This window comes from Lissotriton helveticus, chromosome 7 (genome assembly GCF_964261635.1).
Source record: "Lissotriton helveticus chromosome 7, aLisHel1.1, whole genome shotgun sequence".
NCBI classification, from domain to species: Eukaryota; Metazoa; Chordata; class Amphibia; order Caudata; family Salamandridae; genus Lissotriton; species Lissotriton helveticus.
In genome coordinates, this window is record NC_136068.1 from 1,091,339,985 (window position 1) to 1,091,367,305 (window position 27,321).

The window sequence follows — 27,321 nt, forward strand, 5'->3', positions numbered from 1 at the left end:
GCAGTTCTCACGAGTGAACCTCAGGTGATGGGGTTTAGTGGATAGGGCACCTGTAAGATTAGGAAGATCCGTGTTGTTATTCTGGCTGTCCTCACTTGACCGGATTGTGGGATCCTGCGCATGACTTGCCCGTATGTACTATTCAAGAAAAGGGCAGGATGTAAGCAGGCACAAGGTTTGAAAATAAGCAAGATGAAGAAGATATAAGATGCAATTGAGTTCCTTGCCACATAGTTTGGAAGCAGAGGACTGGCGCGGTCAAAGGTAACTTAATTTCCTTCTCTGTCCCTCAGTTCACAAAGGTGCGCTACTCGAGAACATTCAATAATTCGTACAAAAGGTAGGTATGATGTAATAAACGGTAACACCAGCTTTTATTAATCGATTTGCGAGGTATCCGTACTACCTACAACCAGGCCAGCTGCTCAATATTGTCAAACATTTGTGGCAGGCTCAGCAGAGAGGCCATGAACAGAATGAACACTGCCCCCTACTGAAAAGCTTTGGCATTCACCAGTTGACAGTGTGAGGGGCCACACTGCTATGGAGCACTTTAGACCTCCGTTCTCACCAGCCTGAGCAAGCGCAATAATGCAAACCCTGGGGCACGCGGCGAACGCCTAGAGGAGTTCCAGCTGGCAGTGGGCACTAAGCAGATAGACGCTCTCTTGTTCTTACCTCGGTAGGAGGCAGGCGCGCAACGCCCATTGGGATCAAAGGGCTTAAGCCCCCCCCCGTCGTATGTGGCAGCCCGGGATGAGACCGCTTCCCGGCACACCCACAGCCGCACCCGAGTACCTCACAGGTCTTTAAAAGACTATTCGCTTGTAAATTCTAGAGCCCCTGCAGAGTCAGCCCTCCCCCGAAATTTTTTCTTAGCTCCCTCCGAAATTTGGCTCTAGTTGCCCCCCTGGTAGGAGGTGCCCAGAGTTGAGGATGCCAAGGAGCGGGGTTTCTGCCTCCTGACGATCATCAGGACTTGTTCTATGCACGCTGCTTGTCAGAGAAGGGAGTTTAGGCACATGGAGGGCTGTGCTCAGGATCACATGGCTTGGTTAAACGTGGGGTTTCGGATTCAAGATTCAAACTCGAACCTCCAGATTCTACTGTCCGCAGTGTACCCTCTGCTGGCGTTCCCTCTGTGTCTTCAGACCGGTCTAACACTCAGGAGGCAGTAGATGAAACACCAAGGCGCTACAGAAACCTCCAAGGGGGAGGGGTGCTTACCCACCCCTTGAGACTGCGGGTCTATTGTGTACCTCTGACTCCTCACAATTCATTATTTTTTTAAATACAGATATTCACCTTGCCTTTTCGTACAGCGCCGCTGTCGCGTCATAGGGCTCTGATCCACGAGGGTTGATTTTGGTGATCGGGCTGCCCCGACGATCCTGTAAGGTGCCCTTAGTTTGTTTTCTTTAATCTGGGGCATTCAGTTTACTTTTCCCATTATACAAGCAGGACTACAGGTCCCAGAATGCAATGTTCTTCGAGATTAGCGCGTTTACGGCTCGCTCCGAACTTGAGCGCGGGTTCTTCCTCTTGTGAGTGGCGAACGACCTCACAATCGTTGCTATTGCCCAATTCTGTCGTGAGCGGCCCAAGACGGTGGATGCATCGCTGGACTTGTCATTCTGGATTTATAAAGTTTGGGGGTGGGGTCTGACGTGGTCTTAAATAATCTTTTAATGTGTACTAATTGATTTAGGTGTTTCTAACTTAACTTTGTTTAATGCAAAACAAGATTCAAACTGTATACAGTCAGCACACAAATATCCCCCAACATGCCATTTATAAGCTTCTTGTCCGATGGCACTGCCAGGGACGAGTCGTTCTGTCCCTGGAAAAATTTGTAGGCCAGAGCCATCTTCAAGTGGGCTGGAGAGGCGAGCATGGCGTCCGGGTGAAGGGGGCACAGGCTCTGCTAACAGTTGGGGACAGAAAGTTTACAACAAGCACGAAAGACAAAGCAGAGAGTGGTGTGCTCGCGCCCATATGCTTTCAATTATCGCGCCCGTGTCTGGGCACGATAATTAAAAGCATATGACAGAAATGCGCGTAATAGACACCAGGCCAGGTGCTATGCGCCCGCCTCTGGCCTATTGTGTGCTATGTTTAAAACAACCACACTGGCAAAGGCCAATAGCAGGCCGCAAAACTAAAATAACACCCACGAGCGTGTTCAATTCCTGGGTCCATTTAAAACAAGCATTTACAATGCAACGGTTTCGCCTTTGCCAAAGTTAGAGCTATTGGCATTGTAAATGACAAAATATTTATTTATGTGTTGGTTTTGAAAACAGATAAATAAATGGCATTGTCATTTACATTGCCAACAGCTTAATCTCTTGCAAATGTAAGACCTATTGTACCCTACTGGATTTCACTGAAGAAATTCAGAGTCTGGTCTGCAGGTGTCACGTGACAGACGGCCAATTGACAGCTGAGGGGGTTAAACCGTGCTGGGGTGGCACATTAAGGCGACGCTTGCTGTCCGTGCTTGTGAGGAGGTAGTGCACCTGTTGAGGGAGAGAGAGTGTGTTTGCATATGTGCGTGCATGCATGTGTGTGTGTGAATAAGCACTTCCAAGATTTAGTGGGACTAGAGTTTTTATCTACAAATCATTGTTTTCAGCTGTGTTCTAATGGAATCAAAACAACACTACACCCCCCATAATGCATAGTGTGATCACATAAAAGTACAGAACTGGAAAGAGTGTCCATAATGACCAGCTAGACGGTTGTCACCCTAAGAAGGATGTGCTTCAGTCTCCAGTGCCACGGGCGAGTGGAAACACACACTGTGCTGGTGGAGAAGTAGAAGAAGTACAAGTGTCCATAGAAGAGAAGTAGAGGGGATGCACTCTCCACTCTCTATCCACTCTGCACTCCCTATGCACTCTCCACTCTGCACTCCCTATGCACTCTGCACTCCCTATGCACTCTCCACTCCCTATCCACTCTGCACTCCCTATCCACTCTCCACTCTGCACTCCCTATCCACTCTCCACTCTGCACTCCCTATGCACTCTCCACTCTGCACTCCCTATGCACTCTCCACTCTGCACTCCCTATGCACTCTCCACTCCCTATGCACTCTCCACTCCCTATGCACTCTCCACTCCCTATGCACTCTCCACTCCCTATGCACTCTCCACTCTCCACTCCCTATGCACTCTCCACTCCCTATGCACTCTCCACTCCCTATGCACTCTCCACTCCCTATGCACTCTCCACTCTCCACTCCCTATGCACTCTCCACTCCCTATGCACTCTCCACTCCCTATGCACTTTCCACTCCCTATGCACTCTCCACTCTCCACTCCCTATGCACTCTGCACTCCCTATGCACTCTCCACTCTGCACTCCTATGCACTCCCTATGCACTCTCCACTCTGCACTCCCTATGCACTCTCCACTCCCTATGCACTCTCCACTCCCTATGCACTCCCTATGCACTCTGCACTCCCTATGCACTCTGCAGTCCCTATGCACTATGCCCTCTCCACTCCCTATGCACTCTCCACTCCCTATGCACTCTCCACTCCCTATGCACTCTCCACTCCCTATGCACTCTCTATGCACTCTCCACTCCCTATCCACTCTCCACTTCCTATGCACTCTCCACTCCCTATGCACTCTCCACTCCCCACTCTGCACTCCCTATGCACTCTGCAGTCCCTATGCACTATGCACTCTCCACTCCCTATGCACTCTCCACTCCCTATGCACTCTCCACTCCCTATGCACTCTCCACTCCCTATGCACTCTCCACTCTGCACTCTCTATGCACTCTCCACTCCCTATCCACTCTCCACTCCCTATGCACTCTCCACTCCCTATGCACTCTCCACTCCCTATGCACTCTCCACTCCCTATGCACTCTCCACTCCCTATGCACTCTCCACTCCCTATGCACTCTCCACTCCCTATGCACTCTCCACTCCCTATGCACTCTCCACTCCCTATGCACTCTCCACTCCCTATGCACTCTCCACTCCCTATGCACTCTCCACTCCCTATGCACTCTCCACTCTGCACTCTCTATGCACTCTCCACTCTCTATGCACTCTCCACTCTCTATGCACTCTCCACTCTCTATGCACTCTCCACTCTCTATGCACTCTCCACTCTCTATGCACTCTCCACTCCCTATGCACTCTCCATTCCCTATGCACTCTCCACTCCCTATGCACTCTCCACTCCCTATGGACTCTCCACTCTCCACTCCCTATGCACTCTCCACTCCCTATGCACTTTCCACTCCCTATGCACTTTCCACTCCCTATGCACTCTCCACTCCCTATGCACTCTGCACTCCCTATGCACTCTCCACTCTGCACTCCTATGCACTCCCTATGCACTCTCCACTCTGCACTCCCTATGCACTCTCCACTCCCTATGCACTCTCCACTCCCTATGCACTCTCCACTCCCTATGCACTCCCTATGCACTCTGCACTCCCTATGCACTCTCCACTCCCTATGCACTCTCCACTCTCCACTCCCTATGCACTCTCCACTCTGCACTCCCTATGCACTCTGCACTCCCTATGCACTCTGCACTCCCTATGCACTCTGCACTCCCTATGCACTCTGCACTCCCTATGCACTCCCTATGCACTCTTCACTCCCTATGCACTCTCCACTCTGCACTCCCTATGCACTCTCCACTCCCTATGCACTCTCCACTCCCCACTCTGCACTCCCTATGCACTCTGCACTCCCTATGCACTCCCTATGCACTCTTCACTCCCTATGCACTCTCCACTCTGCACTCCCTATGCACTCTCCACTCCCTATGCACTCTCCACTCCCCACTCTGCACTCCCTATGCACTCTGCAGTCCCTATGCACGATGCACTCTCCACTCCCTATGCACTCTCCACTCTCCACTCCCTATGCACTCTCCACTCTGCACTCCCTATGCACTCTCCACTCCCTATGCACTCTCCACTCCCTATGCACTCTCCACTCCCCACTCTGCACTCCCTATGCACTCTGCAGTCCCTACGCACTATGCACTCTCCACTCCCTATGCACTCTCCACTCCCTATGCACTCTCCACTCCCTATGCACTCTCCACTCTGCACTCTCTATGCACTCTCCACTCCCTATCCACTCTCCACTTCCTATGCACTCTCCATTCCCTATGCACTCTCCACTCCCTATGCACTCTCCACTCCCTATGCACTCTCCACTCCCTATGCACTCTCCACTCCCTATGCACTCTCCACTCCCTATGCACTCTCCACTCTCCACTCCCTATGCACTCTCCACTCTGCACTCCCTATGCACTCTGCACTCCCTATGCACTCTGCACTCCCTATGCACTCTGCACTCCCTATGCACTATGCACTCCCTATGCACTCCCTATGCACTCTTCACTCCCTATGCACTCTCCACTCTGCACTCCCTATGCACTCTCCACTCCCTATGCACTCTCCACTCCCCACTCTGCACTCCCTATGCACTCTGCAGTCCCTATGCACGATGCACTCTCCACTCCCTATGCACTCTCCACTCCCTATGCACTCTCCACTCCCTATGCACTCTCCACTCTCCACTCCCTATGCACTCTCCACTCTCCACTCCCTATGCACTCTCCACTCTCCACTCCCTATCCACTCTCCACTCCCTATGCACTCTCCACTCCCTATGCACTCTCCACTCCCTATGCACTCTCCACTCCCTATGCACTCTCCACTCCCTATGCACTCTCCACTCCCTATGCACTCTCCACTCTGCACTCCCTATGCACTCTGCACTCCCTATGCACTCTCCACTCTGCACTCCCTATGCACTCTGCACTCCCTATGCACTCTGCACTCCCTATGCACTCTGCACTCCCTATGCACTCTGCACTCCCTATGCACTCTGCACTCCCTATGCACTCTGCACTCCCTATGCACTCTCCACTCCCTATGCACTCCCTATGCACTCTGCACTCCCTATGCACTCTGCACTCCCTATGCACTCTCCACTCTGCACTCCCTATGCACTCTGCACTCCCTATGCACTCTGCAGTCCCTATGCACTATGCACTCTCCACTCCCTATGCACTCTCCACTCCCTATGCACTCTCCACTCCCTATGCACTCTCCACTCCCTATGCACTCTCCACTCCCAATGCACTCTCTATGCACTCTCCACTCTCTATGCACTCTTCACTCCCTATGCACTCTCCATTCCCTATGCACTCTCCACTCCCTATGCACTCTCCACTCCCTATGCACTCTCCACTCCCTATGCACTCTCCACTCCCTATGCACTCTCCACTCCCTATGCACTCTCCACTCACTCTGCACTCCCTATGCACTCTGCACTCCCTATGCACTCTGCACTCCCTATGCACTCTGCACTCCCTATGCACTCTCCACTCTGCACTCCCTATGCACTCTGCACTCCCTATGCACTCCCTATGCACTCTGCACTCCCTATGCACTCCCTATGCACTCCCTATGCACTCTGCACTCTGCACTCCCTATGCACTCTCCACTCCCTATGCACTCTCCACTCCCCACTCTGCACTCCCTATGCACTCTGCAGTCCCTATGCACTATGCACTCTCCACTCCCTATGCACTCTCCACTCCCCACTCTGCACTCCCTATGCACTCTGCAGTCCCTATGCACTATGCACTCTCCACTCCCTATGCACTCTCCACTCCCTATGCACTCTCCACTCCCTATGCACTCTCCACTCCCTATGCACTCTCTATGCACTCTCCACTCTCTATGCACTCTTCACTCCCTATGCACTCTTCACTCCCTATGCACTCTCCATTCCCTATGCACTCTCCACTCCCTATGCACTCTCCACTCCCTATGCACTCTCCACTCCCTATGCACTCTCCACTCCCTATGCACTCTCCACTCTGCACTCCCTATGCACTCTCCACTCTGCACTCCCTACTCCCTATGCACTCTGCACTCCCTATGCACTCTCCACTCCCTATGCACTCTCCACTCCCTATGCACTCTCCACTCCCTATGCACTCTCCACTCCCTATGCACTCTCCACTCTCCACTCCCTATGCACTCTCCACTCCCTATGCACTCTCCACTCCCTATGCACTCTCCACTCCCTATGCACTCTGCACTCCCTATGCACTCTGCACTCCCTATGCACTCTGCACTCCCTATGCACTCTGCACTCCCTATGCACTCTCCACTCTGCACTCCCTATGCACTCTGCACTCCCTATGCACTCTGCACTCCCTATGCACTCTGCACTCCCTATGCACTCTGCACTCCCTATGCACCCTGCACTCCCTATGCACCCTGCACTCCCTATGCACTCCCTATGCACTCTGCACTCTTCACTCCCTATGCACTCTCCACTCTGCACTCCCTATGCACTCTCCACTCCCTATGCACTCTCCACTCCCTATGCACTCTCCACTCCCTATGCACTCTGCTGTCCCTATGCACTATGCACTCTCCACTCCCTATGCACTCTCCACTCCCTATGCACTCTCCACTCCCTATGCACTCTCCACTCTGCACTCTCTATGCACTCTCCACTCCCTATGCACTCTCCACTCCCTATGCACTCTCCACTCCCTATGCACTCTCCACTCTGCACTCCCTATGCACTCTCCACTCTGCACTCCCTATGCACTCTCCACTCCCTATGCACTCTTCACTCCCTATGCACTCTCCACTCCCTATGCACTCTCCACTCCCTATGCACTCTCCACTCCCTATGCACTCTCCACTCCCTGTGCACTCTCCACTCCCTGTGCACTCTCCACTCCCTGTGCACTCCCTATGCACTCTCCACTCTGCACTCTCTATGCACTCTGCACTCCCTATGCACTCTGCACTCCCTATGCACTCTCCACTCCCTATGCACTCTCCACTCCCTATGCACTCTCCATGCACTCTGCACTCCCTATGCACTCTCCACTCTGCACTCTCTATGATGCTCTTCAGCGCTTTGCAGTGCGGTTAGGATATGAAGCGCTATATAAATTCAACTGTAATGCATTACGAAAAATGCCAAACCATGAAAAAACTCTCTGTTGCAAATCTTATGAGCAGTTTTACAAGTGTCTCACGAGGGGCACGAGATGCTTAGCCCATACGAGTCTATTTAGGCCGTTTGGGTACTGAACACCCGCAGTTTTAAGGACATTATTAAAACGGACTGTAAAGTCGAACTGAAAGAATGAAAAGTTATGCATGCTGCAACAAAGGGGATCAGCCGAGCAATTTCACATCAGACAAACCACTGCGTAGTCCTCACTACAAATAAAGGGGCAAAAATTAGTTTTAGCGCCCATGCACTTGATGAACAGCCAGATCGTGGCCTGTGTCTTCATCATGTATTTTTAACTAACGTACACTGAATTCACGTGCACCACCACTAAAAAACAAGCACTCACCTGGGCTTCCTCGCATGGAATGACCAAAACAAACACAGAAGGAAAAAAAACGAAGCTCCGCCCACCGCCGCGATGACGACATCGCAGAGGCGGAGAGGGAAAAAATCGCGGGAACGCCCCCGAATCTGGTCCGGCCTTGACGGACAGATCCGGCTCCCAATGGCTAGCCTCCATTTATGGAGCTAGCCAATGGGAGGTGGGGGACGTTCCAATAGCCAATATGGTAAACAAAAGATTTCACCTGCGCGAACTGCTTGCGCAGATCGCCAGGTCGAAACCTAAAAACCCAAACAAAAGGACTCTTGCTGCACAGTGTATCGCTAGGCACGAGACCTAAAAATCTAGGAATTTCCATGGACAGCACCTTAGCCTTTGAGGCTCAAGCCAAATTGGTAGCGAGCACCCGTTTCGGGCTCTTGAGAAGCCTCCACCCCATTCCTAGCCTTTTCAACCCTAGCACGCGGCAAACCATCATTCAGGCAATAATTCTGTCCAGACTAGATTACTGCAAAATGTTGTATCTGGGAACCAACAAGTCAGTCATCAGAAGACTTCGGCTGTCCCAAAATGTGGAGGCCAGGCTGCTATTCCCCTCCAGAAATGTTGCTCTGTTTCCGGTCTACTTCATAAACTAGATCCTGCACTCCCAGGGGGCCCCCCATCTTGTCTAAACTCATATCCCCTTACCGACCCTCCCACCCCTAATGCTCAACCGATCTCAACTTGCCCATTGTCCCCAGAGTTAGAAGAGCAAGAGAGCAGGAGGTCAGTCTTTTCGTGACAAGGCCCCTGTTCTCTGGAACACGCTACCTCTTTCCATCAGGAACACTGAGAACGACCAGCATTTCAGGAAAACCCTGAAGACATGGCATTTTTCTACCTGGTATTCCCTCATTCTTCTTCCTTCCTTTCAGTACATGCAGTTCAATCACGAATGAGGTCCAGCACTAGGAAGACCTATTGTTGGAGCAGCTGTGCGCTTTACAAACACTACAACAAAACATAATATTGCACTGGGCACAGAAAGATCCAATTTTACCTCTAACTTTTGACATCCAGATCGAAACAGTTTTGGATGCATAGGCAGCGCTGCCCCACTTGGGATCACTGGCCTAAGATTTTCCAAAAGAAATTCCCTTGTCCGTTTACTGTTGCCCTCTCATTACAGAAACCCAAAACAATGCCCGTAAGGATGCACTCTGAAATGGCAGGCTTCGAATGGGAAGGTTGATAGTAACTAAACTTTTTGAGTGAAGCACTGTTTCCTGCCAGTGTGAACTGCCCTCTGATGACATTCAACAAGCAAAATACACATGCCCTGCCGAGAACACCCGGGCTAGTGACTCACCAGCAGACAGGAAGTGCGACTTAATAAAAGGTCCCATACCCTCTGTCTGACTTTATGAGAGTCTTTATAGTCTAATTTTGAGGGGAATTTTAGGGATTCCCCATTTGACTCAAGACTGTTAAATGTATTATGTTTTACAAGAACTGGCCTCACAACTCTGAACCATTAGTATATTTCAACTTGTAGTCCACAACATAATAGTAGTTGGAAGGTTTAGGAGCATCTAGATTCTTTAAACTATGGTGCACCCTAGTTCTTGGAAAGACTTAAGTATGCAAGATGCCTTCACAAGTTTGTATGTCTGTGGCATTGGAATTCTTTTTTTACCACAATTGTCTGTTACCAAGCAACAGGCCCGTAGTTCTTGGGACAGTTGAGGAATGTCCTGTGGCACCATTTTTATGTAGCATATGTGCCAATTATTTTGCCACCTACTTCTTGTGCCTGCAGTGGTGGGTCATCATTGTTTGTTTGTTTTTTCTTTTAAGAGACAGTGCCCAACGTAGTGAGAGTAATGTATTGGATATTGGGTTTTCCTTGTGGCTACATTCCGAGTTGGCGGGGACGATTGTGACCTGCTAGCTGAACCTCTATAAAAGTGAGGTGTTTTAGGGTTGTTTCTGTAGGATATATTATAGTATCGGGGTGCAGTTAACTTGACCCTCTACGTGACCAGTGTCAGGTATTTCAATTTTTCTGTTAGGGGTCCTAGAAATACAGAATCGTGGTTCCTATGTGTTGGTGGGTTTGGGAAGTATGAGCCCGACTACACTGCTGAGAGTGTTTGATTGTATTCTAATACCAAGCTTAATTATTGTAACTCTATAGTAAGTTCTTTAAAAAAAATTATTTACATAAACCAAAAGTGGAGGGTGTCTCCCAAAACAAGCAGTCACAATGTCCTGCTCCATAGTCCTCACCAGGCACAGTACATGCGTTCTTATAGAACCTTCGCCCACATGCAAATCATGTGGCATGCTTCATCATCGGGTCCTCACCGGGTGAGGTGCTCACCACCAGGTGGGCTTAAACTTGCAGTGGGAGGTAGCACTTTGATATTCTCTATGTTCCTAATGGGATCTTAGGACAGAAAACGTTAAAAATATATCCAGGGAACCCTAACCCAATTCAACAATAAGAGGGCCATGTGATATGTTTAAAAACATAGCATGACACTCAGAGACATTTACTAAGGTAGTGCGACTATTCTAGGTAGACATGATTAATCTGCTTCACAAGATGTGCGGATTTCGTTAGGACCTCTTAGACCCTTGTGCTCCTAACCTATACTGAGCAGGATTTATACATTTAATCTATGCAAGATCAAGAGATAGTCACCCAACCATTCTATACAGAGTGAGTTGATTGAAAATGAAGATTATCCACTTCTAGAATTGTGGCAACTTAGGTTATCCAGGCCTCATGGGAGCAAATGCCGGGGCTTACTGGGATCAAAGTTCACACATGAAGCAATGATTAGTAGGGACTTCCCAACATAGCTCTGTGGCCTGCATCTTCCAAAAATCCAGGTCAGTCAAAGTAGGCAAGTCTCTCAGTAGTTGTGATTTAATCAAGGTAGCACTATCATGGACCATGTCTCTACGCGTCTCCTTCTCTTCCTGTTCTCATGTGTCTTTTATTCTGAGTCTCTCTTCTCAAGATCATGTGGATTTCTGAATACTCCTGAAGTATTTGTATTGTGCTGTGATCACCAGTTACTTGGCCTTTTACATTCTCATTGCAGATAAATCTGCAACTGCGGATTTATTCAACAGACAGCCTCTACGCAGTTTAAACGTTGTTTCAACTATCCCAAGGGCAGAGTAAGGGGGGAACCACACTAAGAGGAGTTCCCCATGATGGAGTTTTATGAGATGAGAAGAAATATTATGACCCTCCAACCTAACAAATGTGAGCGCAATTCATGCCTGCTGGGTAATCTGAGTGGAGCATTCAGGTCTTACAACCCTTCCCCTAACCTTTGACAGCTGTGTCAGTATTATTGTGTAAGAGCTCTCATATGGAAGCTACAGAATGGATGGACAAATGCACAAGCAGGCTGTGACCCACCGTGTAAGGAAGGTACTCCTTTTTGACATGGTTACCCCCTCACTTTTTGCCTGCCTCTAAAGCATCTTTGAATGAATGTGCACCGGGTTTCTGCTTACCAGGTTCCCATTACCTGTGTTTATTTGCCAAAATTGTACCTTTGTTTCCACAATTGGCACACATGCCAGTCCCTTGGGCCTTGTGACCAGAGAGGGTCTCTAATGGCTGCAGCATGTATTGTGCCATGCTACGAGACCCTTTATCAAACACATGCACACTGCCACTGCAAGTGTTGTTGCAGATAAAAGTGAAGAGTCGACCTGTCAAACATCCCTGTGTGCCAGGCCTACCAGCACTGCAAGAGCATAAGTAAGTCACCCTTACAGCAGGCCTTACAGCCCTAAGACAGGGTGGGCTATACCTCATGTGAGGGCATAACTGCATGAGCAGATATGCACCTATAGTGCCTAAATCCATTCTTAGACACAGCTTTAAGATGGCTTCACCGAATCCCAGGATTTCTTGTTCCAAACATCTCAGATTAATGAGCCCACACCGATGCCAGTGTTGCATTCATTAATAGAGGCACTCAGAGGTGTCCCTTGCAAGCCTACCAAACCCCTAGTGTGTGCCTGACTTGTCTGCACCAGCCTGTCATCTCTAGACATGTTTCTGACCCCCTGTGGTGGGAAACCTTTCCTCCTGTGCCTCAAAAACTAAGCTTGCTGTGGGTAGAGGTGCTTCACATCTATCCTCAAGTAGGAACAGCATAGAATGGCAGTGAACCTCAAAGGCTTTCTGCCCTTTGTTGTTATGCTGACCAGGGCCTCTCCAGTTAGTGGAGAATTGGCCACCCTGACCAAGCTCCACTTTTGGCTGCAAGGTTGGCAGGAAAATTAGTAAACAAGAGAGGTGTGTCTCCTCTCAGTCAGGACCATCTGAGCTGAAGTGACGCCCCTCCTTTGAAACTCCTCCATATTGCTTTGGGGGATTCAAGCCAATAGGGTTAGGGGTATGTCCCTCCCCAGAGGGAGTGGACATACAAAGGGAGTGGTCACCCTAATGGTAAGTAAGCCCATTGGCTACTACCTACTAACCCATGTAACACCGCTAAATTTGAGTATTTAGAGGCACCCCTGAACCTTACTCCTTAGATTACTGATGACCTATGAAGAAGAGGATAAAGAAGGGCCGTGCAGCAGCAAAGAATGAAGACACTAACAGACTTGACCCCTGCCCCTACCGGCTTGTCTGCAGCCCTCAAAGACACTGCAATAGAAGAGCGACTTGTCACAAAGCCCAGCGACCTCCAGACCTGACTTCCGACCAAAGAACACATCTGCCCCCAGAACCCCCAGGACTTGGGGAGATCTGCCGACGGTGTCCTGATGCTCCACATATCCCAACTTACCTGTTCAGCTGTAGGTTTCCATTGATCGGCCTCCTGACCTGAGCCTGCATCCTTTTTCTAAGTCTGAGTTTCCCCATAGGTTTGCATTGGGCGCCCGACGTTGTGTTGGCACTCAGCACCCGGCCATCCCTTTGCCGCTGGAGGTGTAAGTTTGGTGCTGCCTTGCCCCCCTCTCCCCCCCCCCCCCCCCTGCTTAGCTTAACTCCTGGAGACTGGGTTCCAAAACCATGCTACTCACCTCCAAGTAGTACCACTTCAATTGCCCACTTTCTCCATTGGATAACATAGGCATTCAGATCCAGAGTTTGACCTCTGTACCCGGTCGCCTCAGTGCCGCTGGTGGTGCAGTGAGGTCACTGACCTGAACTTTGTCTGGTACTAATTCTTCATCTAAAAGCTCAATATCATAAATCATTTACTTAACTGCATACTGCAGATTGTATTTTTCTTTGTACTGATTGAAAAATGCAGTGTCCACCTATTATATTTAACAAGCATTTGCAATGCAATAGGTCTCCCAGTAATTAAGTTTGAGCTTTTGGCATTGCTAAATAGCCTCAGCTGGAGAAGACAGGCTGGTCTCAAGAAAAGAGATGATACAGGTTATTACCACACGCAGCAGCGGCTCCTGAACTAGTTACACGTTATACCGGGCGGAAATAGAGCGGAAACGAAGTGCAGAAAGTAGCTGGTGATGGGAAGAGAACTAACAAAGACAACCGTCGCTTTTGTCCTGAGGTTAGCATGACGTGTGGCACAAAAGCCAAACTGCCAGAAAGTGTGACCTTCCCCTTGACAGCCCCAGCCAGAGACCCAAGGCTGCCAACGAGACCACCGAGTCGAGGGTAGTGACTGCGCTGTTACTTGCAGTGGTTAACGTGAGCCCCGCTGGCCCAGCACGTGCCCAGGGGTCACCCCTGCACTCACACACACACAATGACCCCGACCGCGCTGGGAGGACCATTGCAACGGGAGTTACAGGCGCGAAGGGGTTAAGAAATGGGACGGGGTTATACAGGAAACTGTCATACACGAGGGCCCCAGGAATACCCGGGGAATTGGCATGTACATCAGTGATGGCTGAATGAGTACACAGCGCCTGGTGAGTCTGGATTTAAACTCCGAGCCACTGAGGTTCCAATTTATGAAAGGCGCTACTTAGTTGGTGGATGAGTTAGTATATGGGAGCTAGAAAATTGAGGAGTGAGACGCAGTGAACGAGGAGTAGTGAGAAGGGTTAGTTAGCACGTGGCTAGGCACGAGAGGGATGGGTGAGAGTTTAGACAGGGAACGGACAAGAGTCAAGGCGATGAGAGAGCTAGTCTGGCTTAGAGCTAGAGTAGAGATGAGGGGTTAGGTTGAGGGAGTGAGAGAACGAGATGTGGGGGATAGGGGACGGCTACTGGTCGTTGGGGTTGGGTGGGCAAGGGCTAGAGATCAGGCGTGCAACACCCATTGAACTCACCGGGCTTCAGCCCCCCCCGTCGTGTGTGGCAGCCCGGGATGAGACAGATCCCGGGCACACACACAGCCGCACCCGAACGTTTCACAGGTCTTTAAAAGACCATTTGAATGTTAATTAGGCCTTGATGTTGTTTCACCCCTTGTTGGAGGCCCTGCAGCTCCACTCTGCATACTGATTAAAGGTTCAGCCCCCCCCCCGAAATTTTTTCTTAGCCCCCCCCCCCGAAATTTGGCTCTAGTTGCGCCTCTGCTAGAGATGGTAACTCTTTACTCGGATACAGCGGTTTCTGTAAAACTTACTACATAAGAGCACACTCACCTTTTTCAAAGAAAATGCACCCTGCTTCCTAAGGGTAAATGCTCGTACCATGTGAACCTGATTAAAGTTCGACCCATTATCCCTTCGTTTGGTAATAAAAAAAAGAAAACTGACATAATTTGGTGAATTAAGCCACTCGGTCTTGGTGCCGCTGCACCTGCTGCGCTATTGATAGCTGCGCTCCTCTATTGATCTGAGAATAAGCCTTTCAAATGTGTTCCTGTTCTTGACACGCAACGCCTAAAGCCCTTGCAGAGATTTGATCTATTGTCTCTTTCAGCAGCTGTCAAACTAACTTATAGCCTCCACCTGCTCGCTGTGTGATCGTGGGCAAATGCTTTATTTCCCGAGGCCTGCCGTCATTTGCCTTAAATTGGTAGCACTTAATAAAGATTAACCCCTTTCACCAACCTCCACATAATTAACTGCTCAAAAACAATTATAGAATTGTCTCCACGGGGCACACTGGGGCTAAATGAGATGTAAATACAGGATACGTGTCCGTCTGCTAGTGTTTTGTTTTAGTTCGACGCTGAGAACTGAAATGACCCTCTGTAGTCCCTATGATGGCTATGGGGGGGGGGGGGGGCGGTAGACTGGGTCTAACTGTCCTGTAACAGATGTTTTTAACAGATGTCCTTTGCCCTTCGGCTCTCTCTAAGTTCTAGCGCCCTGACGCTTCCGAGAAGGCATTCTTGGCACTGTAACAAGCCCATAATCGCAATCGATGTGGGAAATACAAAGTTTTGTGAATAAAGGGTGACTTTAATTAAGTTGTATGACCTGGGAATGGTTAGCGGTAGGAATGCAGTGGATATGAATAGAGCGCTACACTCGGTGGCATAGGGGATTGAAGGAAAGACACTGGCATGGAGAGAAACCCGGGCAATTGAAAAAGGCTGAGTACAAAGGGATGAGCGTGAGCACAGAAGAAACAGGAGTATGGTAAACACACCTGAGACTGAACGCAGACGAAAGGATGGGGTGTGGGGGTGAAACTAGGGCCTTAAAGAGCTATGTAGACTGAAGTGGCAGACGAGGCTGCGAACCGAGAGAAATCATGGTAACTAACACAGCAGGCACGGAGCTTCGATCAGGAGCACAAAGACATGTTACATGAAAAGTAGACTAAGGGCATAGAGAAATTGGCGGTCGAAACACAGAGTGACGACTGATGCCATAGAGAGGAGGCAGGGAATAGAATTATGCTATAGAGGGGAGATGGGCTCAAGTAACAGAGAGGAGAGAACTGGAGTGTAGAAAGGAGTCTAGACCCTAGAGATACTGAAGGACGAAGCACTGCGTGCATAGAGGTCTAAGGAACAGAGGAGAGAACAGGACTAGGGATGTGAGAAGTGCTGCAGCATCACCATTTAAAAAACGAATGCTCCCCAGATGCGCCGCAATGTCCTGCCGTGTGATGAACTACAAAATGACGTCATAGCGTAGACGTTTGTAGTTCGCACTCCGGAAGCCCGCACACGCGCCTACGGATGGCCAGAGTAGCAGTGCTGGTGACGCGGGGCTCCCATGCCCGAGGGAGAGCCCCGCAGAGTCTGCAGAACTCAACAAAGCCGGAAAGTGGGGCTTAGTTGGAGGGGGGAGGGAGGGTGCGCTTCTGTGTTTGTGTGTGTGTGTGTGCAGCGGCGGGTCTGTATGTGTGTGCGTGCGTGTGTGTAGGTGCGCTTGTGTGTGTGTGTGTGTGTGTGTCTCTGTTTCTGCGCATGCGTGCAGGGTAAGGTGTGGCTGTGTGGCAGGTTTCCAGGAGAGGAGACAGGAGCTGGCCACAGCGAGCGCGTGCGCGTGGCCCGCTCCATTCCCTGCGCGTGGCCAGCTCCTGTCCCCTCTCCTGGGAAGCAGAGTCACTCACAATAGGTCTCTGGCGAGACCGCGCTTTCGCGCGGTTCAATGCCAGGAGACCTAAAAACAGTGATTTTGCCAAACGTATTTTACTACAACAAAGTTCCTTCACTTCTAAGAAATAAATATATTAAAAGTTATATTTTTACAAACCATTGGTTTCGGATTTAGTTATGGAGTGTGTGCAATCATTTCTTGTCTGTGTATATAACAAATGCTTAGTATTGCCCTCTGATAAGCCTAACTGCTTGCCCACACTCCCACATTAGAGAGCATCAGTAATGACTTCATTGCATGATTAATTAAAACCTTTGCAAACAAGTAAAACATTAATTCACAAAATGCAGCTTCTCCTTTAAAAGATACTAAAAGATTACGAACAAGTTGAAATTCAATAAAATTACAAAAGAATAAAAAAGATTGTAGATAAGATAGATCTTCATGTTTAAAACGGTAAATCAGCATAAGGCTTAGGTACACCCCGAGAAATAGTGTTTGTAGAGAATACAAGTCAATGAGCTTGGAGACAGGTCGTGCTGACTGCTACGTACTTGGCAGAAAAGGAGATGTTCTTAGGATTTAGTCACAATAGTAGTAGAGACATTTGTTGACCTTGATTCATAAGCACGCTGGGGTAGGATAAAGACCAATAGCTTGAGGGTCTTCCCTAGTTAACTTTGCAGTAGCTTCCCTCATAAATCGAACAAGGCTGCAAGACAGGCGGATGTTGCTGCCCTCGAAACAGGCCTTTACCGCCTCCCTACAGGATCGAACCTGACTTGCAATCAGGAGCTGTTTTAGGAACTGTCTCCTTTCCGCTCTCAGGCCGTTGCAGATGCACAGTAGATGTATTATATCTTCGTTTAAATTTCCGCACAGTCTGCAGCGATTGGAGGAGGTTGTACGTTTCCATGGAGGAAGGTGGGGCTTTGCTGGTAGGATTCCCAGCCTCAGATGAAGGAACCGTTCTTTTGTTTTCTGGCAAAGCCTGTTCCTAGGTAAAATTGGGGCTTTGATGACACGTAGCTCTGAATTACGTACCAGCCGTGGGCCCTCCTGCTAAGGGCAGCTTTATATTCTGCGAGAGAAACAATTTTCACTGATTTATTTACCAGGACCTTAAAGCTGTTCTGGAGTAAACATGAGTCCCATAGGTCCTGTAAAGCTAACAGCTTGATTGCTGATTGAAGGTAGCTCTGCGCTGGGCTATCAGTTTTCTTTGAGATTTCCAGCCACAGATATGAATTCAATGTGCCCGATGCGGCCCCCTTTATTTTAAACCAGCAATTGGTGTAGGCCCCTTTCCGTGAGATTTCCTGCTTTAACAAACCAAATTCTAATGTTATTTGCGCTGGAGAGGTAAATTGCGGAAGATTGAATATTATTCTTAGAGCCTTGGCAACCACAATGTCCAGGGTCACTTCGTCTCTACCTCTTCGCTTCCGTACGTGATGGAGGGAAGGAGCCGCGCTCGAAGCACTTCTAGCAAAGGGAGAAGGCTAGGGCCAGTTGTTTTTTGCTTGATGTTTTTTAAAGCAACAGCCAATACAGTCCCTCTGCCTTTGATGGAGGCTTTCTGTTTGGAGAATGATCCGTTTCTCTCAAATATGATTCCCAAGTACTTGTACTCCTCCACTGAGTCCAGCAGCCGATTGTTCATTGACCATCGTGAATAGGGTTTATTGTGTCCTTGGTTTAGTACCATTACTTTAGATTTTTCTAAATTTATGGTCAGACCATTTTTGTCAGCGAAGGTGCTTGTGATGTTTATCAGATGCTGGAGGCCAATTGGGGTGCGGCTGATTAGTAGGAGGTCATCTGCGTACAAGAGGTTCGATAGAGTTAAGCCCCCAGGTTCGGGGCATGATGGATGCAATTGTCCAGGTCGGTGGAGAGATCAGAGACAAAGAGGTTGAACAGGGTTAGGGCCAATACACAACCCTGCGTCAGCCCTTTGGTAGTAGGAATTTTTCTAGACAGGAAATCACCCGCTCCGATTTTGATCTGGACCCAAGTTGCCGAGTGGAGCAGGATTATCTGGTTTAGAAGATTTGTAGGGATTCCCCACCTCTCTAGTTTGGCCCAAAGTAACCCCCTGTCGATGCTATTGAAAGCTGCCTTATAATCAATAAAGCAGACGAATAGCATTTATTAATTTTTTGGGAGGCGTCAGACAGGAGAGAAAGGGCGAGAATATTTGTTGAGGTCCCCAGACCTTCCTGGAAACCAGTATGGTTGATGGGAATTAGGTTTTTTTTCTGAGCCCAAACTGCGAGTTCATTTAATAAGAGCCTGGCATAGTATTTGGCTTCAATATCGATTAAAGCGATGAGCCTATAATTTTTTGGATCTGACATGGCGCCCTTTTTGTGGATGGGAGAAATGATTGAACCTTTCCAGGAGTCAGGAATTCTCTCACTTTCTAAGATGTTGTTATAAAGGGGGAGGAGTGCTTTACCCCAATAGTTCGAATCCTGTTTGAATATAATTGGCGGAAGACCGTTGGGGCCTGGAGCACCGTCTTTGCGTCCTTTCTTGATTCTGCCCCCGAGCTGCTTAGTTGTGAGGATGATGGAAAGGACCGGACCTTCAGTCCTTGATTGCAGTTGGTCACTTTTGAGCTCCGATGAGCATACCAGGGATTCGGGAGCTTCTGAGTTGAAGTGATTCAGTAGGAATTTTGCCCAGATGTCCTCTGTTATATATGAGCTGATTTCTAGAGCAGATGGATTCTCTAGGTTTCTGATGGTCTGCCAAGAGAGCATCAGTATTTTCTATTTTAGCTTCTCTAAAACGTCTGTGGATCCACTGGACTCTGTGCACACTATACCTATCTTTCGTATAGTATATACAGAGCCAGCTTCCTACACACTGAATGTGGTCAGTGCCCAGTTTGAATACACATTACCTCCCAAGACTGCGTATAGTTAATCCCTGCAAAACCTCGAGACTGTGCATACTGGACATACCACTAAAAATAAATGCTTCCAGATGTCCCTTGCCAAACAATAGCATCACCCTTAGGGGTATGATGAGTTCACCTTTGGATATAGCTCTATTAGGTTTTGGGTATAGACTCCAGCTGCACTGGTCTCACTGAACGCTCCTACTTGAAACCGTGAGTTGCTGATAAAACGAAGGAAAATTACAGACCTAAACGCATTTCATCCTTTCTTTGACTTGATTGGATAACAAATATTGAAAAGCCCCAGTTCCCATTGTATGGAGGGCTGTCTAAATGTAGTGATCTGCCTTCTAAAGACAAGGCGCTTTCTAATCTCAGTAAATAAAACATTACTCTATAACTGCAAAGATTTTGATAATTCGTCTCGCCTCATGTCTAGGATGAAGTGGCCGTTCCAGAAAGAGCTTCAACATTTTGGCCTTCTGTGTTGACGTTTACTTTAACTGCAAATTTGTGGCCTGCTGGTCACTCCACTTGTTAACAGTAAACACGAAAACGCAGTTAACCTTCTTCCCAGCTCTTATAAGGGATATCCAGGTCACCAATTGGGATGCAATAGTAGCTATGGCCATGAACCAGCAGTGTCAGTGTGATAAGTGACAAACCCCACCATGGACACTTTACAGTAACCACTTATGTTCTCAAGAACTAAAGAAAACCCCTCACAGAACCAGACACCCATTACTTGCATTATGTTGGATTTGATGCCCTAACAAACGTAGTCATGTTGTTTTTAGGTCAAGCTTACAGCAGCGCAAGCACTGCTTGCTCGACTTTTAGTAAGGGGTCAAAAAAGTGCTACCAGATGCTGCCAGGGCTGGCCTAGAGCTTGAGTGCACATGCGTGGGCGCGCTTTGCGTGCCTCTCTCTGTGCTTCAATGCCCTCTCCCTCCCCCGTCACAGAACGTGTCACTCTGCTGGCCTCCACTCCCCTCCTCCCCAACTCTCTATACTGCAGCAGGCCGTGCGATTACTTTAATCAGTTTCACTTTCGCGGCCAATGCTTGTTTTTAATGACGGCATCTTCTGTTTTGTGGTGTGCGACCGGGTTGATAAAGTTTGACGGTGCACAGTGGACTTTTGAAATGGTCCCAATCTCCTCTCCTTTATAATGCGGTATTTAGGCAATACTGACTTATGAAAGATTAGTTACAAAGGATCAGTTTAGCTAAATAAAGTAATGATTACCACCGAAAAGACGAAGGTTTTTTTCTAGAAAAAGAAATGTTTTTTTTTTTATTTGTCCTTTGGAGAAACAAACTTTGTTAATCTTCTAACCTAGCAACATAAAACTATCCTTGAACAATTGTTTGAACTGAAACATACCTTTTTTTCTAATTGTTATGCATCAAATGCCTTTAACGGCTAAAGTTGTTTAAAGATTATTGCCAAACGTATCACACTTGAATGTTCTTCAGTTTGTAGTGCCTACTTACACTATTGTCACCTGGCAATTGCACCATAGATTTGTATTTTTACTAAAAATACTATGTTTCCAAATGATTTGCCTTTTTCACCCTTTTATGACTGCATAAGCCCGCACACTGGTTAGTGCAATTGTTTTTTGAATGGAGAGGTTAAAATCCGTAGGAGGATATTTTCACTTAGAACTAAATATGAGATGCTGTCTGTCCCATTTAAAGCTTAATGGAGGGTTTCCAGGACGCCGGCCCCTACCTTGCAGAGTCCAAACTTGCAAATGTTTGTTTTATGCATTTCTGGATATTAGTAAGTAGTCACATAACAAACACTTACGTTTTCTTGGGGTCAGAAGTGTGACTTTTGCTTTAAATGATTTTTGGGGTGCTTTTTATGAAAGTTCAGGGATTTGTGCTGTAAAGTGTAATTTCTATTTGCATCTAGGAAGCCTGTGAGTTGGTTAAATGTGGATCAACATATAATGATTATTGATTAGTACTAGTTGTTGCTTCCGTTTACAGTGCAGTAACTTCTTGAGCAGTAAGTAAATAAAGAACATAGATATAGAGGGTTTACCATAATTAATTTAAAAGAGCAAGGACTGCAAACAGTGAGCCTTCTCTCCAGAACAGAGGCTAGAATAGAATTTCAGGTCTCCTACATTTCAATTGTTGTACGGCCTTCTTGTTGAAATTAGATTTTCATGGTAAAATACATTTATGAAGTGCTTATTTGGGATTACAGATTCGTGCAAATAAAAAGTAGTTAGGCCTTTGGGACCTTATAAGTATTTAGTTATGCAGCACAATATCCTTGGTTCAACAACATCAACTGTTGCATGGATAAACACTTATAAGGTCCCAAAGGCGAAACCTATTGGCTATGCCAATGCTCGTTATTGGTAAGGTGCTACTCAAGTCTCAAGTACTACTATGCAATAACGGATGTTTCGTCTTGTACCATCTCACAATCTCTCCAACCTGTCCTTTTCCTGTTAATACTCGCTGTATAATGTTCCATACACTACTTCTACACTGCTTCTGAGGCAACCTCCTGAAGGCAATTCGGTTTGTGATGCTAAACAAATATATAAACAACAATGCCAAACAAGTCTACTCATCATGAAATAAAACCACACCAATCCATTAAGTCGACTGTGTACAAGCGGCATACTTTACAAGTGTCGTGGCTCAACGAACGTGAGTGACGAAGAAAGAGGTGGGGTGATAACCGATGGTCTCCCAACTCACCTGTTTGAAACAGAACGGCATGGTGAGGACACTGACTCCCACAATACTGTTGACTATGTTCATTATCAAGCCCCAGTTTGAAGCCGCCATGGTTACTCGTCTACTGTCGGTTTCCTCCAAAAAGGCCAAATAGATGATCCAGGAAATCGTACAATCGATACAACCACGAAATCTTCACCACCACAAGTCAGGACGGAATCATTTGGTCACATCGACAAAATAGAATGTTCAACGACAGAAACAGTACGAGTTTCGGTTCTCATAGTAAAGTAAAAAGAGAATCCTTAGAATGTTTAGAAATAAAGTTTCTGACCGGAATGTTAAACATCTGTAAAACTCTTTATCACAACAGCAGATGTTGATTTCGTCTTTTTGATGGCGATCAAGTCAATATTACAACAGGAACAAAACGATTCTGCATCTCTTTAACATCGTTTCAGCACAAATGACGCTTGGCCAAATTAGCCAATAGTCTTGGAAGTGTTGCAAATGTTACCTGGGTCCAGTGTGGCGATGGGGGGCAAATGGACTACTAGGATGGTGATTATGAGCAAAAAGTATGTCCTGTTTGGCAAATGCCACTTTAGATGTCACAATCAGTGCTTTGGATGTGTCCAGGGACAGCTGCAGATGGGGTGGTCAAAGTATCCGCTGGGGTGCCTGGTTAAAACAAGGGAAGCTACTATACGATGAGTAAGGACTAGTCACTCGTTAGGATCAAGAAGCAGGAGGGAGAACGTTGTGGGAGTCATCTACGGCCATTTGTTGTGCTGGTGGTATGAGATTCAACAGGCGGAAGATAAACTGGGGAAATACAGAGGGGGCCAAGCTGTTTCCTACTAGTTGAAGCCAATGTTGTGCTGACACGGGCTCTCCTGTTCCTTCCGGCCCCTGCGGCTGACGTGGCGTTGTCAGCTACCCAGATTCTCCATTCAACAGCTGCCCAGCATATCGGCCTAAAATGTCAAACTTATCTGGGATGTGCTAGGTATTTGGGAAGAGGGTGTCCCGGCAGGTGGGGCAGATGTTTTGGCCACAAGTAAGAGCCCCCCTCCGAAAATGCGGCTGCCTCGACCTTGTAGTGGCAGCCCTCCCCGGGGTAAGGGCTCTAAGCCTCTGCCTGAATAGGAGCCGACCCCGGGGTGGGTAGCTGTGTACGCAGCTGGCTTCAGGATGGGGGCTGGCAGATTGTCTTTTCTTCTATCATAATAAAGCTTCCAACCTTCTTCCGGGTTCCCTCCGAGCCACCGTCAGCTGAAAGCAGCAGACCCGCGATCCCAGACGAAGAATCAATGACAGAGAAGAAGGACAAGCACTACTACAGAGCTTTAGAAGCTAGAATGCTCACTGACCTTCAGCGGTGAAGCCAGCAGCGTCTACAGCAGCTGTGATGTATCCTAGTTAAAACGAGAAACGCAAGAGCAGCATATTGGATTATTTCTAAGGTAGTAGAGTTAGCCCGGCAGCAAGTGTGTTTTTTTCAGTTGAACTGACCATTCTGAAAGCAGGACCCAGATCTGAAAATACAATTCGTATTTCCCACCTAGCTACCAAGTTTTTTCTTCGCTTCGAGTGTGACGTTTCTCGTTCCAAAGTGTATTTATATATGACATTTCAGTATTTTGTGAGTGACAAATTGAGTCACATTTTAGATCAAGCCGACTCAAGTGGTTGTGCCCATGTCATGGGATTCACGTAAGAAATGTGCCTCTTTTGTACAACACAATAGTCTTTAGAGGACTCTGAGTTGCGTCAGCACTCCTGAATCTAATCTAATCGATTTCACTTTTATAATATGGCAACTTTAAAGACATTTGTGGTGCCATAGAATATAACAGCCAATGTTTAGGCATTGTGATCAATGTACGGATACCCCCCTCCACACCTGTACTAATTACCCTGTCCTACTGTGCAGAGTCTCATGTGTTACCGAAACACTATATGCCATTTTCACTGAGACCCACTGCTAATTCCATATACTAAGTTTGGCAGTGCCTGTCAGGCTTATCATGCCAAGAAAATACTTACTTTATGTTGCAGACTCCTCTGAACAGAGATTCCGTTCATGACATTTACTTATTTAATGCGATTATTTTATAGCGCGAACATTACCAGAAGGTAGCAGAGCGCTTTACAAAAGAACCACTTGCGTTACATAAGGACTTTGGATTACATGAGTTACATAAGAGATATAAACAGGAAAAAAATTGCAAATGTACAAGTGGAGCGAATGGAGGGAAAAATTGCAAATGTACAAGTTGTAAACTCACTCAAGGAAGAGATTCAAACAGATATACCCTAAAATCACATAGGAATGGTAGTAAGTAAAAAGGTCTACTACATATTCTAGTGGTTGGAGTTATATTTACAAGTTGAGTAAAAGCAAGGAAAAATTGCAAATGTACAAGCTGTAAAGTCATTCAAGGAAGAGATACAAACAGATAAACTCTAAAATCACATAGGAATGCTAGTAAGTAGAAAGGTCTACTACATATACTAGTGGTTAGAGATTTACCCCTCGTCTGCCATCCTCACAGGACCATGACGCATATCTTTGCATGCAGACATTGCGACACACATCCTATTTACATGCATTGCACACCCTACCGGCAAAAATGATTGGAAAAAGCCATGCATGCTCAACTTAGCCTGTTCCTCCAAACAAACAATATAATAGACCCAACACAATATGGATTCGGAACAGAACACAGCACAGCCCTGATAAAATCTACAGGGTAAATAATAGAGGCCTTGGACCTTGGAGGCAACACAGTACTGCTCATGCTGGATCTTTCGGCAGCCTTTGATACGGTTCATCAACATGTATTGATTGGCCGCTTATCAGAGGGCGGGGTACAAGGCCATGCCAGGAACCTCTTGAAATCCTTCCTCACAGATAGAACCCAAATGGTAGACCTAGATGAAGACAGTTCCAAACCTTTTTCCCTTCCATGTGGGGTGCCACAAGGTTTGTCCCTCAGCCCAACACTTTTTAATGTTTATGTGTCAACATTGGCGGCTCTGATCAGATAATTTGGGTACCAATCAACATGTTATGCGGATGATACGCAAATAGTGCTGTCTCTCCGGCGTGGGCAAGAGGCTGAAACACTAAAAATATTTCATGACTGTATGAAAGCCATCACAGGGTGGATGTCCTCAAATTGCCTGAAACTTAACTCAGGCAAAACAGAGGTCATCATATTTGGCAACAACCTGAACCTCTGGATGCCCGACTGGTGGCCGGAAGAATTGAGAACTCTCCCCGGACCGACAAAGAAAGAATAGTACCTCGGGGTTATAGTGGACAACAGACTCACTTTCGGGGACCAGATAAGTGGTATTGTCTCAGCGAGTTTCTTCCTCCTCAGAATCATAAGGAAAATAAAGTTTTTTCTTCCGGAAGACCATCTTAGGACAAGGGTCATGGCACTCATGTCACGGCTAGACTACTGCAACAGTCTTTATTTGAGCATCCAAAAAACCACCTAAACAGACTCCAAATCATGCAAAATGCGGCGACCAGATTGTTGACGGGGACACCGAAGTTTGTCTTGGTTAAGAAAGAACTAAAATAAGTACATTGGCTCCCAGTTAAACAATGGACACAATTTAAAGCCTTTTGCATGTTCTTTAAGGCCATCAAGGGAGTGGGCCCCGATTACCTAAAACAACGGTTTCAATGGTATGATCCCAGAAGGACCCTTTGCTCTATGAGAGCAAAAAAAGTGATAGTTCCCCCAGTCTAAAAAGCGAATTGGGGTGGTGGGAAGCTTTATCACATGTGCCTCAAAGGCCTGGAACAATCTACCATTCCACCTCAGAAACTCAACCAAGCTCCTCTCTTTCAGGAAGGGGCACCCTGTGGTGTAGGGTGACTTTATAGTCACCCTACACCACAGCAACTAAATAGGCAGTGCTCAGCGCCAGGACACCCCAGGGTAACCGTTGCGCTTAAGAAGTTAAATTAACATAACATAACAACATAACATAACTTAACACTCCTCTGTCCCACATACATCTGCAAACACACATGCTCTAATTTCTAATCTTAAAATACATTTGGTAATCTTAAAGTGCAAAAACACATGCACACAAAATGTCCCCTCTCCTTTTTAGCAGAGTGACTGAGGGCTTAAGTCTTATATTTGAGCATGCAGTGCTGATCAGGTTTGATGACCTCATTCTGGGTGTATAATGGATGGAAAGATGAAATGATATGGTAGGCGACCTCCCCTAACCTTAGGCCCATCACCAGTGTACCCCTTTACTACTGAGGTCTTTCAAGCATGGTGTGCTCAGTGACTGAAGGCTATGTCATTTCAGAGCCATCATCATCCCATTTCTGTACACACGTAGTGCAGGGATAGAGTGGAAATTATGGCTAATTTATGTGTCTACATTTTAGTCTGATTGTAGAAGCCAAAGCTACCTGTAGCCAGGGTTAGAAGAGGGTAGCTCAGTGGAGGCTGGGGTAAAGTGGTTTTGTAATAAACAATGGTGTTCCGCTGCACTCCTGGGGTGAACCAAAACTCTTTGATGATCAATGTAAATATAAATATAAGTCTCTTAGGGTGCTCAGGGTTATGCTCCAACCGTCCAGAGGGAGCCGAAACGTGTAAGACCAAGGAGAAACCCTGTAGGCACAGGGTGGGGAACCTGAGCACACCTGTGTGCTTGACTGAGCAATAGTAATTCAAAACTTAATGTTCCAGAAAAAGTTTTATTTACTTTTCATTTTTCATTTATATATTATATATAAGTGGTTTTGTGCCATACTAGGAGGGAGACTGCAAGGATTCAAAACAAAAGGAGCAAAGTGCAGGGGATGTGACTGAAAATCTGTAG

The 27,321-nt window shown here is 47.3% G+C and overlaps 1 protein-coding gene across 2 annotated transcripts in view; it reads right to left on the bottom strand.

Annotated features, from left to right (window-relative positions):
• SLC38A10 (solute carrier family 38 member 10) overlaps window positions 1–23,787 on the bottom strand; it is a 433,558-nt gene extending 409,771 nt beyond the window's left edge. The window contains exon 1 of one of the 2 annotated variants that reach the window (XM_078654197.1): window positions 22,474–23,787. In XM_078654197.1, coding sequence (XP_078510323.1) covers window positions 22,474–22,563 — 90 coding nt within the window. In that variant the 5' untranslated portion in view covers window positions 22,564–23,787. The remainder of the gene's footprint in view (window positions 1–22,473) is intronic. The other variant, XM_078654198.1, reaches the window with a different exon arrangement.
• Between the last annotated feature and the right edge of the window lie 3,534 nt (window positions 23,788–27,321).